The following is a 21,623-nucleotide window of genomic DNA, read 5'->3' as shown; positions in this document are numbered from 1 at the left end:
ATCTTAAAATAAGTACTTTGTTGGGAGTATTTTTCATGGTGTGATGAAATTTGAGCCTTCCACCTCCCCCACTCTGTCCTCCTCTCCCCGGCAGAGGCTGATAAAGCGGGGATCATTCTTCATTCCATTACATTCCTTAAGAAACATTACACCAATAACAGGAAATAACACCACGGTGCACTGATGCAATTCTCCGCCATTATGAGCAATAACCGGGCTTCAGCGTTCTCAGGGACAAAAACGTATCATTATGCGTGTCGGGATATCTGTATAAAGGGTCCATAGATTAGCCTTTATCAACCAGAAACAGGGTTTGGGGTTACATATAACTATATATATATATATATATATATATATATATATATATATATATATATATGTATACAGTATATATTATACAATACAATATAGTATATATACAATATAATATAGTATATATACCAGATATACCAGAGAGAGGGAGAGAGGGAGAGAGAGAGATAGAGAGAAAGAGAGAGCGAGACAAGCTTCCCTTTCACAGTCTAATATAAAGATGAACAACGTTAATACTGAAATGAATTTCACAACTTGACTGGAGCAGACCTTTGTCAGAGGCAGCCGCCGCAATGCGAGTGGGTCTCTGAGTGAAAAAGGTGAAAAGCGCGGATCTCCGGAGCGCGTAGGAGCGCGCAGGGACGCGCAGGGACCCAGAATTGGGGTGACCTTTCCTCTACCGCGGCCGCCGAGTCTCCCCCGCCCCCCCCCCCCACCCATCACCCGTCTCCATGGAAACTGCGGGGCGGGGGCCCCGCACCTGACCACTGACACGCAGGTCAACGGTACACATATGGTAAGCTGAACCGACTCGATTAGCTATCCATCATCTTCCCCCTGCAGAGTATCATATTAAGTGTTTCCCACTTAAACCCTGGATATAACTGCCATAAATCACCATGCATCCCTCATCCCTTTCTCAAATCTGCGTACTTTTCTTTTTTCTTTTTTTTTTCTTTTTTTGCAGCAGCAGGGTTGTGGAGAGAGAGAGGGAGGGAGAGAGAGAAAGCGAGAGAGAGAGAGAGAGAAAGAGAAGGAGAAAGAGAGAGAGTCTACACACTTATTTAATTCATTCTTTTAATCATAGACAATGTGGATTGTTGAAATGGTGAGGTTAAAATGAGTCATCGCTGGTGCCAGAGGAATATGTTTGTGGGAACTTCATGTCCAATGTTGGGTAATTTCCCACCTCGACGGCTCCTCTGGAACACAACCCTGGCCTTCTCCCGTCCGAGATATCCGCTGGAGCTACAGCGGTCCACTGAACACCACGCGGGTTCTTCACCTTTCACCTGCAGCCAAGCAGACGCGGAAATCAGGAAACACAACATGTACTGCTCTATCCGGCACCCTCAGTAAAAATGTAATCACCAGTTATATTGGCAAGTCTAAATTTAATCAACCTCCACCAGGTAATATAGATCTAAGGATCAAAAATCCAATGTTAAACATTCAATTGCTTTGCTGTCTTTGATTAAAAATGGCATGCATTTTTTAGGGCTGTCTGTTTAATAATAATAAATGAAAAACACTTTTCCACTGAGTAATGGGGAGTTGAGCCGGAACATGATGGAGATTTGACTGATTGCTCATTAAGCAGTGCCCTAATAACTTTACAGAGTCAATCACAGAGACCAATGAGTTTCAGCAAACACATCAACTCCTTCCCCGTTAGTTAGTCAGCTGCTGTTTGATTGATAAAATGCAAATGAACAAAACATGAATGCCTCTTGGTTATGAATCTCTGGTGGAGGGCAGGACCCTGTCAAATGCCCCAGCTATTACTTGGAATGATTAATTAACTATTAATTAACACTTGGGGGCATTCAATCTAACTGCTTTGGTGCTTTGTCCTTGATGCTGCATAATGATTTTTTCCCAATTTTAGCGCTCAGTATTTTCTTCATTTCAGTGGTCACTGAAATTATGACCATGTGTAAGAACTTAAAAAAAGAAGGTACCACTCGCTTAAAATGTAAGCTCACAATGAAGAACCAAGTGCCAGTGAGATTAAACCACAATCACCCATCATTAACTGTGGAAAATACTACTACTACTACTGTGGAAACTGCAATTTTGCTAAACAGTCAGGCTTTGGGGCTGACCTTGGGTAAATGCATGCAAATATATAAATATATTTATATTTATATGTGATATGGAATCCCTGCTGACAAAAAAAAACAGCTGGTAGCTGGTTAACCATTTCAGACCGGCTCCATACTCAACATGGTTTGACCAGCTCAAGCTATGTTTTGAAAAAGCTGGTAGCTTGTAATTCCAAGATGGTCATAGCTGGATTTCACAGCAAGAAAGTGCACCAGGAAGTAAAATGGACAATAATTACTGGAAGGAATTCGGTTTTTAGGGGCAGGTACAAAAATAATTTAAATCATCTGATTCTTTTCTCGACTTAGCTTTCTGTATCATTTTTCATCTATTTTGTGTTTGTTTCTTTTAACTGTTTGTTCTATTCTTTATGTTGTTATTCACAAGTTGTTATTGACATTTTATCATTGAAAAAAAAAGATGACAATTTAAAATGAGAATAATCTCTTCATATACAATGTTTTTTAAATAAACTCTCGCCGTGAATGAAATGGCAGTTGGTGGTCGTGTTGTGACTGTTTGTGGCAGAATTGATGGGACCGGGCCCCTGAGGGACGAGGGGTCTAAGCCACACGGCAGGATCAATACTGTCAATGTGCCTTTAAAGAGCTCTGCGCTGCTCCTTACTTTAAAATTAGTGAGTCGGAACAAGAGGCGAGGGGGGGGAATCTTTCAACATCCGTTCGGCTGCTTTGCTCCTTTTCAGTTTTATAACGTTTTATAAAAAAATGTAAAACCGTAAAAGTCTTTAAAAAAAAAAAAAACTTTTTAAAGCGGAAACGGAAGTATTCTGTTCCTGGTAATCTCTCGTGGATTTCAATTTCACAATTCTGATGTTTTCATAATGCAACTTTTCAAAATGACATTTTCGGAGCCTTTTAAAATGATTTTGGAAACTAATTTGATTTTATGGCGGCCATTTTAATGTGCACCCTACCTGTCCACTTGAAATAGAGTCACTGGGATTCTCTTTTCAAGTTGCAGGGCCTTCATCTTCCCTCACTGCGTTCTATTCCAGGTTGCTATGGCTGAATACGGGCACCCTCCACATTCACCACAGTAAGACTCCATAGCTTTCTCAATTCATCTGAGTCAATAGACGGTTGTAGATCTTAAGCCGCATTTGAGTGTTTTCCTAAATTTCAAGTCAAAAATATTTGCGAAATACCGACAGCCCCAGTTTAAATGGACGTAATCAGTTCACTCGAGCAAGAAGATCTTCTCTCACGCTCCTTCTACTGTATGTCACAATGTGCCTCCACACCATCTGTAATCTACACAGCGTTATTGCTGCTCTTAATTCCAAATTATCTCTGTTTGCAGACCATTAAATCCAATATAAAGTCTATTAGCATTCAGCGGATGCAGTTAGACACATAATGCTAAAAGGCCATTAGAGTCCACAGTGCGGGCTGAAGCAGAAACAGATACGGCCCAGGAAACAGAGCCCTCATCCCGCGGCTCCACCGTCACCTTTCCACGTTACGTTTCAGACGCAGTCTGATCGCAATCTGGGCCCTTTCTTCACGGGGCCATCGTCCGATCGGGGACACATCGGTTATTTTTACGAGTCCTGAGCCGGCGTTGGCGGGTGCGGCGCGTTCGGATCGGGAACCGACGGCGGGCCGACGGAGGAGCCGTCTTCTCGGCGCGATGTAAAAAAAAAAGCTCCTCAGAGGAAATTAGGGATGCAGCTGGCCACGATAAAACGGGGAGTCAGACCCGGAGGTCAAAGTTCAGCGGAGACTGCACCTCAGAGATGGCGGGGCGGCCGCTCGCAGCCAATGGGCACGGAGGCTCTCCAGCCTGCAAGATATATAACGGAGCGATGGAAGGACATATAAAAGGTCAGAACGGGGTGACATATGAACGGGAAATGATGAGGTTCCTGTGATAAACCTTTGTCACCAGAAGAATATGTGACAAATCTGCTTTCCAGGGGATGCCTTTTATCCGAGGGCTAAAACTCAGGTGCTATCAACGCGCAATCGAAATTACGTTTTTATTTAATAACAATAATCTCAAAACAAGGGTTTCTAATCGGTGCACATGCAGATGCATACCAAAAATGTTCAAATCTACGTGAAGCTAAAATCATACTAAATGCAATAATATGTTTTTATATACCGATTGGTTAATGCAGGAATGGTGTAGCATATTTATTACATAGATAAAAGATTCTTCTTTCATTTTTAGTCAAACAAAACATTTTATGTTGTTTTATCAATCTCTAAAAAATGTATTTTTAACTGTAGATATAAAACCATGGGAATTGCTTGTCGACTGCCAGAATGCTAGCTATGGCAGTAACCAAAAGCATTTACGATCCCAACCATAGCTCAATATATTGTAAAATTATCCATTATCCATCAGATTTAGATTGTTACTTAAAAATACATGTTAATAAAAATGCATTTTTTTATTGCAAACGCCTACATTAATGGAGACAGGTGAGTTAATGGCAGTGAAACACAAGCAGCAAATGGACAAGGGGAAAACGAATAAGAGCTAAAAGCCCCTCTCCTATCCATAACATATGCTGCGATGGTCTAATTTAGCAATACTCATAAATAGCAGAATGTGCTGTACCAATAGAAATTTGAGTCAAAGGTAACAATATTTGTTTGTTTTCTGTTAAAGTACATTCCGATGAAGCGTTCGAAGACCAGCTTCTTCTTCTTCTTTTTTTTCATTTGTAAATAGATGATAACTGCGAAATGCTGATGCCGTTGACCCATAAACCCGTCCGAAAGTGCGCAGACCTTATAAATAAACATTCCTCCGAGAGGTTGCCTCAGAATTCCCGATCCCAAAGGGCAGATTTCCCGGATAGCCGTGTTGCGTTTTATTGATACCATGATTCAAATGGAAATTAATTTCAGCGTCTCCCTGGAGCCCATATTATCACCCGCAGTCGCAAATTATGGGTGGCAGGACCTGAACCTTAATTTCAGATTTTAATAAGGGCCCCCTGTTCTGGCACTCACGCTGTGCTGAACGAGGGCATGAACCGCGGTGAGTGACCGCCGGCACTTATAAAAGCAATCTCCCCCGATCTCAGTGTCTCCTAACCGCCTCCACGAAACAACCCGGTCTGGTCCAAACGAGGAGCCTACGGTAAATAATCACTGCCAATGATGGCTCTGTTAAAAACACATATACTGTAAGGATCAGCTTCTTTTCTTCAATAACAGTTTTGCGCTCTGCTATTGGTAGACGCATAGGTTGACAGACAGACAGACAGGCGGACAGACAGACAGGCGGACGCACAGACAGGTGGACAGCCAAACAGAAAGACAGACACAGCTATGGAAAATTATTTCAGGAAAACTGGGAGACATATCAAATGGGCAAACAATCAATACATTTTTAAACCGAATACATTTCTCAGTAAATACCTTTTACATTTAAATACAAATATATAAAGGTGATTCACTCGGGGTAATAGGATTGAATAGCATATGTAAACAGGCTCTTTGAAAACCATAATTCAAACGCAATCCCAGGGAAGACTTCAGGTGGATTAGTCTGTAGTATCATGAGCATGGCTATGATCCTAGTAAAACTGTGCAGGGCCAGGACATCACAGAACCTGGAAAATCAATCTCCTTTTTCCTGGATGAGATTGGTAGTATTTTGTGGCTCAATTTCAGAAAACGCTGCAGCATAATTGTGGGTTTGCATCAAGGCAGGGATTTGAAAGAATTTATCGCTGCCTCTGTGACTTGTTATCAGAGACATCCTGTGAAATCCGCACACACACACACACACACACACACACACAAACACACACACGTACAAACAGACACACACACACACAGTCACACACACACACACACACAAACACACACACACACACGCACACACACAAACACACACACGTACAAACAGACACACACACACACACACACACACACACACACACACACACACTCACACACACACACACAAACACACACACACACACACACACACACAAACACACACACACACACACACACACACACACAGAAACACACACACGTACAAACAGACACACACACACACAGTCACACACACACACACAGACACAGATACATCCACAGAAAAACATGCGCACACACACACACTCACACACACACAGAAACACACAGAAACACACACACACATACACACGCACACACACAGATACACACAAACACACAGACACACAGACACACACACACAAACACACCACACACACTCACTCACAGACAGAAAACACACAGAAACACATGCACACACATACACATGCACACACGCAGACACACGCACACACACAAACACACCACACACACACTCACTCACACACACAGACACAGACACACAGACACACGCACACACACATACACACAGACACAAACACACAGACACACACACACAAACACACCACACATACACACAAACACACCACACACAATTCAATTTAATAGTACAATGACCAAAGCGCTACAGTCCCAGGGTGCAGTCTACATGTAATTGTGCCGTTTAAAAACCAGGATGAAAAGCAGGAATCACAGCCTCCTGCCTTCTGCGGAAAGGAAGGAAGGTGAGAAAAAATAGCCTGTGATTCCGGTCCACGGCGGTGAAGATTTAGAAAATATCCGCCTGTCATTTAGATTGGATACTGGGATGAAAAATGTCAAAACTGAGGATGACAAATCAGAGGCATCAGCAGGACTGTCGTGCAGACGGGGGGAGCCATTTTTCATGATTGCCATCCGCGCCCCCGCCCCCCCCCCCCCCACACCCCAACCCCGTCCTCGGCTTTAGATCAATGTTGCCTTGGTTACCCTTTCTTATAAATTATCCAAATTTGACAAATTGCTTTTTTTTTTTTAAGGGGGTGAAAAATTATGTGTAAGTTTTTTTTTTTGGTTTTTTTTTACGAAGCCTTTTCAAACAGAAAAATGTATACATTTCCGTCTGTTACCCCCGCACAATAAACTCAGCCGTATATTCAAACTCGAAGCCTGGCGCTATTTTTAAAGGTTCATTACCTGTTTATGGAAAATCTTGTCGGGGGAAACAAGAAAGGCTGGTTTGACTTGCGGTAAACAGACTGATATCGCCTTTCCTCCGGAGCCATTGCGGTGGCCGGACACGGCTGTATGCTGCCCCCTACTGGTTTTGAATAACACTGTAATGAGTTAAACCACTGCTGTAATGATCCGGAGACTGGACACATTTGGCCCAATGACAAATCAATCGACTGAGCCAATTAAAGTACAACAAGCTATCATTCGTTTAGACCCATGTTACAGTTTTGATAATGATATGTGCGCAATGATATTTAATTTCAGAAAAACCATCATTTCTCCTTGTTGCAAATTGAGACATTTTACACTCCTTCTCTAAAATGATTGACAATTGGGAAAGAAATGGAATGCAATTAACAGAACGGGTTTGTAATATATGTTTTACGTAATTTGTAGAAATGTGGCATTTGAATAGGGTTGGAATAGGGATGTGGCAACGATTCAAATGATTCAAACCCAAACATCAAAACCTGAGACCATGAATAGCGGTCGGCCAGTATTCATTAATTACATCTGCGGCACGGCTACAGCCACTGTATTCATGGAATTTAAAATTGACATACCTTATTGCAATAAATGCAATTGTTACATTGCTACCTATACATGCATTTGTTACACTGTTAACGATAATTGCATTCGCTATATTGTGACTGATAAATGCATCTTTATCATTGTTACCTATAACTGCATTTGTGACATTGTTAATTATAAATGCCTTTGTTACGCTGTTAACGATAATTGCATTCGCTATATTGTTACTGATAAATGCATTTGTGACATTGTTAATTATAAATGCCTTTGTTACATTGCTACAAAGCCATATGACTGTTCCATAATGAATTCCACATCGGTGAGTAATCCAGTGGTAATTGAGCCCAGCAGAGCTTGCGAGAAAACAAAGAGAGACCTGTGCCCTGATCTGCTATAATTCTGAACATATTGCTGCGTTTTCACCACGTGGAAACGGGATGACTATGAAACATGGATGCTCAAAGTTCAGTAGGACCACTAATGCAACCTTGACCGTTCCCTGTCCATTGAACCGGGACAGGAGAGGATGGGATCAGCTCGTCCAGCCCTGACCACACAGAGAGGAGAGGATGGAATCAGCTCGTCCAGTTCTGACCACACAGACTGGAGAGGATGGGATCACCTGGTCCAGCCCTGACCACACAGAGAGGAGAGGATGGGATCACCTGGTCTAGCCATGACCACACAGAGAGGAGGGGGGGGGATGGGATCACCTGGTCCAGCCCTGACCACACAGAGAGGAGGGGATGGAATCAGCTTGTCCGGCCCTGATCACACAGAGAGGAGAGGATGGGATCACCTGGTCCAGCTCTGACCACACAGAGAGGAGGGGATGGGATCAGCTTGTCCGGCCCTGATCACACAGAGAGGAGGGGATGGGATCACCTGGTCCAGCTCTGACCACACAGAGAGGAGGGGATGGGATCAGCTTGTCCGGCCCTGATCACACAGAGAGGAGGGGATGGGATCACCTGGTCCAGCTCTGACCACACAGAGAGGAGGGGATGGGATCACCTGGTCCAGCTCTGACCACACAGAGAGGAGGTATGCTGACCCGCAGGCCTCCTGATTGGACAATCTGTTTTTCGGGGTGGGATTGATGTCTCACTGCCGTGAGGAGGAACTTGACACCGACGCTGCCAGCCTCCCCCGCCGGCCCTGCTCCGATCCGCCTCGTGATGTCATGAATTAATCACGTCATCGTGTCATTTCAAAAGCAGCCCCGCATTCCCCAATACAGCTGCCCTTTGTCCCTGAGTTACGCCCACAGGTTTGGAGTTGACTCGATGAGTCAGCCAGGCTTCTACTCCGACCAGTAATTCACATTCACTCTAAAAGCATTTAGCAGACACTCTTATCCACAGCGGCATACATTAGCCAACATTTTTAACATACACTCATTGTACAAAACGGGGCATTTACTGAAGGAATGCTGCTTGATTTACCCAAGGGCCACACGGCAGTGCCTGACCAGGGAATCAGACCTGCGCCCTTAGGATCGTGAACTCAGTTCCCTAACCGTTAGGCAACCCCAGGGATCACCAAATCTGGCCCTCGAATCCAAATCTGGCCCTGGATTTCTATTCTCCCAGACAGTTCGCTGAACAACTGGTCTTACAGATCGGCCAGACTTCACAGCCGACTCCCAGGTAAAGGGAGGGCGTAAAAACAGGCGACAGTTCTCGGCCCTCGCGGACCGCGGTTTGACGATCCCGGAGTGGCACCGCCGTCAGCGCGCTTCACCGCAATGCGGTGCGGCGGGAATTTGTAACACGCTAGGCTGACGGGGGGGGGGGGGGGGGGGGAGAACCGTGGGCAGCGACGACGCCAATCCGAGTCCGCACACAGATATTCACACACCTTAAATCCCCGGGACAGGCGCGTGTTAACGGCGTCCTCGCGTTAACCGCGCCCGCACACCGCACACCTGTGGAGCGGCTGGGCTTCTACCTGCCCCCCCGGAGGACGGGGTAATTACAGCTCAGCGCTAATTACCCCTCAATTAGCAGACGTCGGCGGCGGCGCTGGGGCAGTAAATGAATTAGCCGCCGTGATTCCCATTGATTCTGTCAGGCTCGCCCCGGAACGCCCTGCCCCCGGAAAAGGGACAGACCCCGGAGCAGGGAGGAGGAAAAAAAAAAGCGCTTCATTTGCATGTCTGCTCGTTAGCTCCCGTAATATCTCCCGAATGAACAAAAGCCCTCCCGGGCGCCTCCGTGGCCTCCGGATCCTGGCCGAGGTCCCAGCTCTCGCTGCTTAAAATTCATCGCAACATGACAAATAAAAGGCATCACCGCCGGGGATAAATCATACACAATTTGTTTTTCCTCCGCGGCAGTAAAATATTCATGGACAGACCAATTATTAATGTGATCCGCAATTCATCACGCGATGGGAACACGCCGTCAAGGAAGGTTTAGGTGTACGGGTTTTATATGCTGTAATAAAAATAATAATAATAAGAAGAATATTATTATTTTTTGGAAAGCGTAATATTAAATTATAATATGCATATGTATATAAATTGCTGATATTTCTCCGGGCGTAGCTTCATTTTCTGTATATTAAACTCCATATATTCAGTGTCATGGTGCAGACATTGATGTATTACAGTGAATGTGGGTTGGGGAGTGATACGCCAAGCTGACCAATAGTTTCCCTCCGCGGATGTGACGGTCGTGAAAGAGGGAGAAAGCGCAGGATGACTCAAACGCAGAGAGCCTTTCATGGGCAGGTCTCTTCAATATGCCCCTTCCAGACAGCACGTCAGCCCTAAATTCATTTGGATGGATTAAACATATTGCATGTTTCAAAAATTGTGAAACAATATTGCCAGAATCTTGTGCTGTCATGTATATTTAGTGCATACGTAGATGCACGCTCTAATATACAGATATAGTTTGTTTAACATCTACTTTTCTGTGTCACACACATACAGAATGTATTTTCTAATGTAATGATTATCCAACAAGGCCTGGTTTACACATTTCCAAATTGTATAATATAATAAAATATAATATAATATAATGTAATATAATATAATGTAATACAATATAATATAATACATATAATGTAATATTATATTATATTATATTATATAATAATACTGTAAGTGTGAAAGTAAGTCATATATAATGAGTTCATGGGCCTAATTTGAACATCAGTTTTAGCCTCAGTGGTAGCCATAGACAGGCTTAATCGATTCCCTGTCTCCTTCTCAATTTGCTGAAATGAAAAAGTCAATACCTGCAGCTGTGTTCACTGCCACTTGTTTAACTGATTTAAGATAAAGTGTACAAGAAGTCAACCTTCAGTTTCAGGTAACAACGTGCATCGCGGGGTAGCCTCTTAACCACTCTTTAGTCTCCGGTTCCTGCTGTCCGTATCTGTGCTGCTCCAGTCACTGTGTCTTTGGCACAGTTTATGCAATATAGTGCGCTTGTTTCATTAACACCAACGAATTGATTTGTGGATCAAATGAACCCGAAGAGAACGCTCACTTAGACTTATTGCACACTGAAAGGATAAATCAGCGTTGTAAAGGTCATCTACCTTGAGGATCCTTTAAATATTCTGCTCAACCAAACATTATTGGAGGACATTTTGTTAATGTATAATTTTCATTGTCTCTTCATCTCTGATGGAATAACAAGGGGACAGCAATACCAGCATATCAGCGAGAAGCCAGCAAGCACAATATTCATAATTTACGATCTAATCATTTGAACATAAGCAGGAACCTGCATCAGGTTTCAGTTACTTATTTGTTTTGGATAGAAATCGTTCCAAGTTTCTATAAGCAAATCATCTGTGATGTGAAGAACATCCTAAGCCATGGCTAAAATATTCTGCTGAAGATAAATAAACCATTCTTACATACACAATTACTTCCACAGTGATACCCAATATCTGTAATTCATTGTTGCGTTTATAAGTGTAATTATGAGATCAAATTATTTTTCTTTATTTTTCTTTTTGAAAATGTTAGCAAGAAAATAAATACTTTTGGACAGCATTTTCAGCAGAATATTCAGTTTTTCCACAATCCACATTGTTCACTGACGTATGCTTGTGCCTACTGCAAAATGTGGTATTCAATAATTAAGTGCTCATAATGTCCGTTCTTTACAGTTATATCTAATCAAACAAAAAAAAAGATTGCAATCAGTACAACCTTCTATTTTCCTAAATCCTCATTACCATAGTATGACCCGTATAATTTGTGTAAGCATAGTCTCATGGGCTAAATAATTTATGCTAAAGGAATGATTTAATGTTTTAATTTTCCAAAAGGCTTGGTACCATTGCTATAAACCAGGGGTGTCAAACTAAATTCCCATGGGACCGCAGTGTCTGTGATTTCCGTCCAGCTGCCAGTTAATTCCTCAAGAAGAAGATGTGTGGATCCTTTAGCCAATCAATGCCTTAAATGTGCCACTAGTGCTGAATGTGACACCTGTGCTAGTAACTAAAAACTTGAGCTGTGAAACTGCAGTCCCGGAGGGCCAGTGTCTGCAGGTTTAACTCCAGTCCTGGAGGGCCAGTGTCTGCTGGTTTAACTCCAGGCCTGGAGGGCCAGTGTCTGCTGGTTTAACTCCTGTCCCGGAGGGCCAGTGTCTGCTGGTTTAACTCCTGCCCTGGAGGGCCACAGTGTCTGCAGGTTTAACTCCAGTCCTGGAGGGCCACAGTGTCTGCAGGCTTTTGGTTCTTTTAAGCACAAGTGATTAATTGAAGTCATTGATTGGCTAAAGAGTCCACACACCTTGTTCCAAGGCCTTAATTGGCTGCTGATTGAAAGGAAACCACAAATACCTGCAGACACTGCAGCCCTCCAAGACTGGAGTTAAACCTGCAGACACATTGCGGACCTCCAGGACTGGAGTTAAACCTGCAGACACTGCGGCCCTCCAGGACTGGAGTTAAACCTGCAGACACTGCGACCCTCCAGGCCTGGAGTTAAACCTGCAGACACTGCGGCCCTCCAGGCCTGGAGTTCGACACCCATCCTGTGCAGGAGCGGATCTTAAAATGAAGCAGTGCTACAGTGCCCTCTACCTTCTAGCACCAGGTACTGCAGCAGGTGGTCATCTTTGGCGGGTTGTGACAGTGGCAGACTGGAACAGCAGGGGTTGAAGGGTGGCACAGTCGCAGTGATGTTCCCATCCGTACTCACCTGCGCCTCCTTCCCCCATTTTCACCCGCTCCTCCAGGTGCATTGTGTCTAGAGGGAGGTCGGGGAATTAATCATTTCAATGACCGGACAGCTGTCTGGACATATGATCAATTTTCCATCAATTGATATTGATGTTTAACATGTAAATCGGAGAACCAATAAACATCTGAACTCAAATCTCAGGGGAAGTGTTTGGTTGGAATCCATGGGATTCTCACCGCTCAAGTAACTATTTTAAACACTGTTAACGTGGTGGAAATGTGAATCACAGGAAAAATGCAAATGCAGTTTCCATGTAAATCCGATAAGGGCTCCAGTGAAACGAAAACTCAAAAGGAGATTTCAGGTGGGTGGTGTAGATTGCAGATTAAAGAGATGTGATGGTTTAAAGGCACCACATACAGGATTATCCTGCTGCTTGGCTGCAGTGCACCCCCTGCTGGCTGCACCCAGCACAGGAAGGGGATGAGCATTCATTACATTACATTACATGACATTACATTACATGAATGGCATTTGGCAGACGCTCTCATCCAGAGCGACGTACAGTTGATTAGACTAAGCAGGAGACAATCCTCCCCTGGAGCAATGCAGGGTTAAGGGCCTTGCTCAAGTGCCCAACGGCTGTGCGGATCGTATTGCGGCTACAGCGGGGATTGAACCACCGACCTTGCGGGTCCCAGTCACGTACCTTAACCACTGCACTACAGGCCACCCATTGCAGTCACAGCAAAAAGGCCTCATCACTGTCAAATCCAGTCCTGGATTAAATGTGCACTTTTTGTGCAAATTCTTTATTTTTATATTTCTGTAAATGGTAAATATTTGGCATTTATATAGCACCTTCATCCCAAGGGCTGTACAACTGAAGCTTCTCATTCAGCCATTCACACACACAATCAGGGCAGGGCAAGCTCTGACTGCCAGACGACTGCTCTTACTGCCTGAGCCAATGAGACGACTGCTCTTACTGCCTGAGCCAATGAGACGACTGCTCTTACTGCCTGAGCCAATGAGACGACTGCTCTTACTGCCTGAGCCAATGTCGCCCCCAGTCAGTCAAATTTACTAACCCTTCAGTGCAGGCTTCAGTGTTCTCAGCGAAATATGTTACCAACCAAAATGTGAAAAACTAAAAATCAAATTTCCTTTTGAGTAATCTGCAGGACATTGTCTAAAAGGGTAATGATTTGACACAGGTCTGGTCTAATGTCACACAGTCAGGCCATAACTGTGACCTGGCATGCTATTCTAACAGATTTTTTATTTTTTTGTTTACGTTCACTTTGGCACTGTTTATTGAAGACCTACTTCCCGGCTTCAGATGTAGTGTGGAACTGCTCAAGAACTGTTGATAGAGGCAGAGTTTTGCACTTATTTGTGTGCAATGGGAATTTTGTTGGCAAGATACAGTGAAAGGCCTGTTTATGGAGCAAGGCTTTGTTTTCTGTTGCACAAAGCCTTCTCTGCAAATCTCGAGTCAACAAAGGTCTGTTATTTAAATGACAACTTATAAAATACGTTTTCTGAATATTAAGGGTACGAGACACATTGCCCTACCATTACAACATTATAATTTCATACTTGAATGCTCAAAAAGAGCACTATATGGGGGAAATGTTTCATTCAAAATGTTGATTGCCAAAGCAATCACTGCAGTCCCGTGTTAATTTTACACTCCAGCTCTGTTTTCAGATAAGCTTCGGATGAGTCTCTTAAAACCATCGGACCAAATAAGTTTCCACTTCTGTGCATTATTCCGGCATGACTTTTTTAAAGAAGTTTGCTGGGGATCAATGGCGTAATTTAAGCCCTGGATTAAGGACTTTGACCGAGGACACTATGTCCCTCTTCTTCTTTAGCTATTCCACCTGCTTCTTTGGGGCGCTATCCCGCAGAAAGGTCCCTTTTCATCCCGGTTCAGTTCTGTAGGATTTCCCATGGCCCCGTCAGTTTTACCATGAATCTGTCCCTACAGCGGAGAGCCCCCCCAATCAAAACAGACGTGTTAATATCAACTCACTTTTTAATGTGACTACTGTCATGTTACTTCCAACACATTCTGTGTTAAAAATATCCAATTTAGGCGGCATGGTTGGTGCAGTGGGTAGCACTGCCGCCTCACAGCAAGGAGGTCCTGGGTTCGAATCCCGGTCGGCCGGGCCTCTCCGTGTGGAGTTTGCATGTTCTCCCCGTGTCTGCGTGGGTTTCCTCCGGGTACTCCGGTTTCCACCCACAGTCCAAAGACATGCAGGTTAGGCTGATTGGAGAGTCTAAATTGCCCGTAGGTATGAGTGTGTGAGTGAATGGTGTGTGTGCCCTGCGATGGACTGGCGACCTGTCCAGGGTGTATTCCTGCCTTTCGCCCAATGTATGCTGGGATAGGCTCCAGCCCCCCTGCGACCCTGTTCAGGATAAGCGAGTTAGGATAATGAATGAATGAATGAATGAATATCCAATTTACGTGTTTTAACCCAGACTGTGTTGAAACTGACACAAAGTGGACATATGGACATTGGGGAGTATGTAAAAATATGACATGTTACACACATTACTACAGTATGTTGTTGTTAACACAACTGCTTTGAGAGTGCCATAGTACAACATTCCAGCAAGCCGTGCCAAATGATCACAAAACCATGTGACGTGTTTGCAGTATCACTTGGCTCATTGCAAACTCCCTGCAGGCTTTTATATGGATTTTTTTCTCCGACGTCTCTCGGCGTTTGCGGGCCAGCTTTGTGATTGATGTCGACTCATCGCTACTTTATCAAATCTCAGACATTGAACTTTCTAATTCGGGAAACCAGAAATTTGCCCTTGGCCTCATGGTGGTTTCCCCTCTGCAGGCCGGAGAGTCCAGCAGGCCTGATCTCAGTAGCTTTGATATGGGTTATTCAGTGCCTTTAAGGTGGCAGTGCCAACTGCATTTATATAGAGCTTTTATTACAGTGAATGCCTCTCATTCACACACACATGGCCATGCTACCAGCTCATCGGGAGCTAGGTGTCTTGCTCAGGGACAAAAGCGCTGTAAAATAGGCGTTTCTCATTCACCCAGTCATACACCAAGGGTGATTGGCTGCCATGCAAGGCACCAACCAGCTCGTCAGGAGCATTTGGGGGTTAGGTGTCTAGCGTAGGGACACTTTGACACAGGGGCGGGATCAAACCAACAACCCTCAGGCTGCCAGACAACTGCTGTTACTGCCTGAGCCAACGTCACCCCCACAAGCTTAAACACAGATAACGTGAACCACCATTACTGCACAGACATCATTGTTTCAATCTTTTAAAGGTCATTTCTCACAACTGAAACTGAGGTAGCAGAGGAATGGACAATGTAGGAAATCTTAACATTTCTTTGTTTTTCATTATTTACTGTCCATTTTGCTTTGATGGTATAGAGTAAGTTCTGAAATATGAAGTCATACTGTCAACATAAGTTGAATGATGGTACTGACTGACTGCAATTTTGGAGGCATCTTGAAGAAATTTTGAGAGGGTGGGACATTTCTTAAGGCACTGATGTAGGCTTGTTTTGTTTTTTTTATAATTGTTTTTGAGCAGTCCTGTGTCTCATCCTGTTCTGTAAAAATGTGAATAGAGTGAATGAATAATACTCTGGCATACTACTGCATACTACTTATCATTGCTAATTATCTGCATCCATACCACAGGTAAAATAACAAAAAATAATATCTCGTATTTCCATTTTATTAGTTATTACATAGTTATTTACAGAAACAGTTTTGGTTATGTCTTATTGAAGGTACTGCATCAACAGTGCCCAACAGGGAGTACGAGAGCTGGCCAAATTAAGCACATTTGTTTCCTGATTTCAGATTAAGTATTCCTGTCAAAGGTGGCTCTGAGAAGTTAATGTGGAACTTCCTATGCAAGGCAGCATTTCTTAAACTGATCATTTGTGATGTCATACATGCACTATTCCAGCAGTTCCGTTCCTTTCCTATGACATCATGTACTGGTCAAACAGTTTTTTTAATTATTTATAGTTCAATCCAAACAATTTAAACAATACCAAATAATCTGGTATAGGCACACACATACAACCTCTTGTGGTCTGTGGTGCAAGCTGGAATTACTGAAAGAGTCAATTGCACTGTGTTTCCATGGCATTTACCCTTCAGACGTAGACCCCTATAGCCCAGAACTACTGTACAACTGGAACTTCAGTTCAGAGCTGTGAAAAGGGGATTAGCTCTTGTGGATGTAACGCAGTTCTGGGGTTATACTGTTAGAAGTTTGAACTCCAGCTAAGCACACTTCAATTGATCCTCCAAGTAAAATCAGCTCGCTTAACTAACTGCTGGGGGCTGAATGTGTATGTACCTGATTATTATGCTTTTATTCATTACATTTAATCTTGTGTTTTATTTGAACTATAATCAGGAACAGATAAAAACATAGTTTAACCAGTACATCATGTTTCGTGAGGCGTTTTTGCTGTTGTTGCTATTGTTGTTGCTGTTGTGTTGTTATTGTTGAACAATAAATTCTCAACTGCCACTAGCTATACCAGTCATTTAATGTCATATGAAACTTTACAAATGTAAATATCATGAAACACTGAAACTAACCAAAAGAAACTGAAATAATACATTTTTTTAAAGGAGATCTATTCATTTAATGTAGTTCATGACACATTAACAGGGGCACTGGTTAAATACATAGCCATATCATTATTGTCTAGTCTGGCTAAAGTATACATCATCTTGCTGTTAAAGAACTTGCAATAACACTGCAGAATTATCTGTTGGTAGCATGCCATATTCTGGCAAGAGCAATGTCAAATCGGTGACAGTGAATGATTTAGGAGTTACTGTTCTCTGTGCACAGATCACAATCTGCAGCAATATTGGATAAAATCAGTTATCCAATATTGCAGTTTTTCAATACATGTGACATGAATTACTGTTTAGCTGGCAGGCAGGAGGGAGAGTGAGATGTCCCCGAGAAAGGCCCTATTTCCACTGAATTACATGTATGTTTATTGGCCACGTTTAGCGTAATGTTCAAACAGGGAGGACCCTTTGTTTGATGCTTTGATCAGAGGTGCGTTCAAGATCGTTAGCTGACGTTCGCGAACCTATTAAAACTTTGTTTCTGTTTGCCAGGAACGCTAGGTAGTGGGCCGCGAACGGAAATGGCTGTCGACGGGGAAAAGGCGGAGATGACACAAGTTGACAATTATGTGGCTGTTATAATACACTTTAATCAATGTAATATCCGTTATTACCATAAAAAAATAATCGCAGATAAACAACGAATCAGCTAGCTGGCATTGTTGAATCTAAGTCGCATCCATTTGCATTAAAAATGCGTTGGTGGCGAACTAAATGGAATGTTAATTTTAAATCGTTCAAAAGTAACTGTTTGCTGCAAACATAGTTCGCCGTTCGCTGTCTTGGGGCGGGGCGTTCAGTTAAAATAGTTCATTTTAAAGCCACAGTCCAGGGCAACAAAAACACTGGATCAACAGGGTCTCAGGGGTAATTTATTTGTGCCCTGTGGTGACGTTTAATTTGTAACAACATGTATTGTACATACTCTACACTACATTAAAGAAAGAATATAAGTGTATACACAGTATTATACGATTATAATATTAAATTACAGTTTAAACGATAACTCTAGCCAGCTGGAGTCATTTGCAGTATATTAAAAACATGGATGTTGCATTTCTTAGAAAGCCAGTTTCAACAAAAAAGCTATAATGTGCCACATGACTTTGCACTTTGCACATGTCTTTCCGAGAGTCCGTACCCATTTAGGAATTGGCCTCTGCGAAACTAAGGTTACAGAAATGAAATCCAAGCCATCTCGTGAGTTGATGTTAATCTGTACATGGGAATTACCTCTTGCGCCAGTTTCATGGGACCACGGAAATACGGAAATCCTCCCCCGTGTGGTTATGGTGAGGCAGAGAAGGGCAATTTCAGAGCAATCGTTTAGCCGCAGTCACGCGGAGACTCGACATTTCGACAACCATGCAAATGGTGGGCGTGGGGCGAGATTGTGATTGTCAAGGAAGGGGGTGGTGGGATTATGTGAAGCAGCACCCTACATTGCATGTCCCAAAGGCGTTTCTGCCCATAAAAGTTAGCATGTCCAAGCAACTGAAAGCTGTCACTGCCAGAAATATCTCGTTCATGTCTCGGTGATTATTATAGTGGTTCATATAGTATATTCGGAATGAGTGATATGGAACAAAACACACAACCATAACCAGCACGAAGCAGAGGCTTTTAACCTGAGCCCAGAACTCTTGGTGCTGATAAAAATTGGTTCTGTGTCTCCCCAGAACCTGGATGAAAATCCAGATCTGGCAGGCAGCGAGCGCGAGCGTGACCAAAAGAACAACGCCGATGATGAGGTAATTAAGCACCTTTACGGCGACTTTTTCGAGCTCCCCTCCGAAGTTGAAGCAAGACCGGTCTTGCAAGTCTTCTTCCGAACCTCCGTACTTCAGGGCGTAAACGGGGAGGATGATGACGAGCACGACCGCCCAGACGGCCAGGCTGGCCCACAGCGCGTGCAGTTTCCGGTGAAACGCCACCGGGTCCTTCCCCCTGAAGAAACTGTGGTAGCGGATCACCAGGATGATGGCGTAGAAGACGAATGCGATGTACATGTGCGCGTGGATCATTCCGCTCACCACCTTGCAGAATTCTTTGGTCAGGTGCCACTTGTTTGTCGCGTAGAAGTAAATTCGGAACGGCACGGTGAGCAGGAAGAGCAGGTGCACCGCAATCAGATTGAGGACGGCCATGGTTGTCACCGAGCGGATGTTGGACTTGAGGATGTTGATCATGAGGGCTATGCTAACGATGCCTCCGACAAACACAATGCTGTACATGGTAACCAGGGCAATCTGGTATTCCGGGGGAACAGTTGAATTGCTGACGTTGGAATTGTTCAGTCGTTCCATCTTCTTCTTTGCTGTCCTGGGAATTCAAATTTAGCACAATTAAAAATAATATTCCAAAATACATTGCACAAACATTCCAGGTCAATGCTCCACAGAAGGGCTGGAACAGGCCTATCTGTCACATTCTCAGAAAAAAAAAACTCACAAGTGTTAAAAGGTACAAAAAAAATGATTATTAGCTTTCTTGCTTGTACCTTTAGTTCCCAAATAGAACATTATTGTACTTTCAAGGTACATTTGGGAACTGTGTTCCTTAAAGAACAAATTTGTACCTGTACCTTTCTATTTCTCAGTCGATACTCTGCAAAATGGCTGACACAAGTATCTTAATCTTAGGACCAAATTTAACGTACCTGACATGGCTTTGGGAAGTAGAAGTGCAAGTTGGGGACAGACAACCACAACGATCACACTCGACAAGATATGTAATTTCAGAAATGCTGTCTTTATTGACAATGTATGCACTTTACCTAGTACGACATGGCTACATAACCCATCTGAATACTTTATTGAAGAAAAACACCAAATACCCAAGGACATGGACTGCAATAGTGGCTAGACCATCGTTTTGTTCACCCTCTGTTTCAGGGTGCTGAATGGCACCTCATATGATCTGAATCATCCTCCGTATGTTTTACCGTATGAAGTAGAAGTGCTGGGCAGAAGCTGAGCAAGAGAAAGAGGAAGCCTGCAGTTTACTGACACATTGTGTTTCTCTCAGCCGGGGCTAAACTTCACTTTACCGCTGCTGTTCTGAACCAAGGAAAATAGAGATTTACTGGGACTGGGTGCGTAGTTCTGTCCATCAAACATGCAATTTAAGCTGCGTGTGAAAGAGAGATAAATTACTTCTTTTTTTTTTTTACATTTAATGAAAATGGAATTGAATTAATAATTTAAATGTCTGCAACACAGTTTGAAAGGAATATGTTTTGACTGTAGTCAAAATTTTGTTGGCTGTCACCACGGTACATTACCAAACAGCAGGATGGACATTTTACTTCCCAGCAAATTGCTTGATTGCTCTTAACACATTGCAAATGGCAGCTGTTGATGGCAGGATTAGTCTTTTGAAGCATAGGGATTTTGGAATGCTGTTTTTTAAATTATTATTCTAGGTCAGTGTTCTAGCACTCTTTGCTTCCCATTACCAGTGCAGCGATGATTACATCAGCATTAGAATGTTCGGTTTAGAACACGCATTTCACATTATTGTGACCTCACACTCGTTCCGTGGTGGAAAGAAATCACAGCAGGCAAGTAAAAACTTTAGAACATACGTACAGACTGAGTCATTTGCTGATTCTTGTAGTGAAATGAAAATCAGACTTACTTCTGCTCTCAGGTGTTGTTTCCCAGCACTGCCGCAGTGAAATGTGTGCTGTAATAGGTCCGTACTACGTTTGCTTACAGGAGCCAAGTGCTGTGAATGAGCCCTTCTGTTGTGTCCTGTTGTGTAATGATTGAACTCTCAGCAGTGCTGCATGAGAACCTTGGACCAAGGTGTGGGTGTGTGTGTGTGTGTGTGTGTGTGTGTGTGTGTGTGTGTGTGTGTGTGTGTGGGTGTGTGGGTGTGTGCGTGTGCTGTGTGTGAGCGTGTGCGCGCGCATTGGTGTGTGTGTGTGTGTGTTATTGTCAGAACATAACGGTATATCAAATTACACTCTGAAAAACTATATTTATGTTGCATGCTAATTAATGCTGGAGTTTGAGTAAAATGTATGGCATAAGCCTGAAGAAAATGGACTAACTTGAACTAACAAGTTAGACC

At 43.3% G+C, this 21,623-nt stretch overlaps 1 protein-coding gene across 1 annotated transcript; it reads right to left on the bottom strand.

The window, feature by feature from the left end:
* Window positions 1-1,134: 1,134 nt before the first annotated feature.
* On the bottom strand, window positions 1,135-21,296 carry LOC133137778 (probable G-protein coupled receptor 141). The gene is made up of 4 exons (XM_061256115.1): window positions 21,186-21,296; window positions 19,310-19,868; window positions 12,783-12,948; window positions 1,135-1,325 (listed from the first exon to the last, which is right to left on the bottom strand). Exons 2-3 carry the CDS (start codon window positions 19,850-19,852, stop codon window positions 12,922-12,924), a joined length of 570 nt encoding a protein of 189 aa, XP_061112099.1. The 5' UTR covers window positions 19,853-19,868; window positions 21,186-21,296; the 3' UTR covers window positions 1,135-1,325; window positions 12,783-12,921.
* Window positions 21,297-21,623: the final 327 nt, after the last annotated feature.

Source organism: Conger conger, chromosome 9, assembly GCF_963514075.1.
Source record: "Conger conger chromosome 9, fConCon1.1, whole genome shotgun sequence".
Taxonomy (NCBI): Eukaryota; Metazoa; Chordata; class Actinopteri; order Anguilliformes; family Congridae; genus Conger; species Conger conger.
Note: the sequence above shows the minus strand (reverse complement) of the source record. Positions and strands in the feature narration are given on the sequence as shown.

Bases quoted from the DNA above. Each gene is read 5' to 3' on its own strand.
- LOC133137778 (XM_061256115.1), bottom strand. From the start codon at position 19,852: ATGGAACGACTGAACAATTCCAACGTCAGCAATTCAACTGTTCCCCCG. The intron at 12,949-19,309 runs GTGCTTAATTAC...ACCTCCCTCTAG, and splicing joins TCGAAAAAGTCGCCGTAAAG to ACACAATGCACCTGGAGGAG.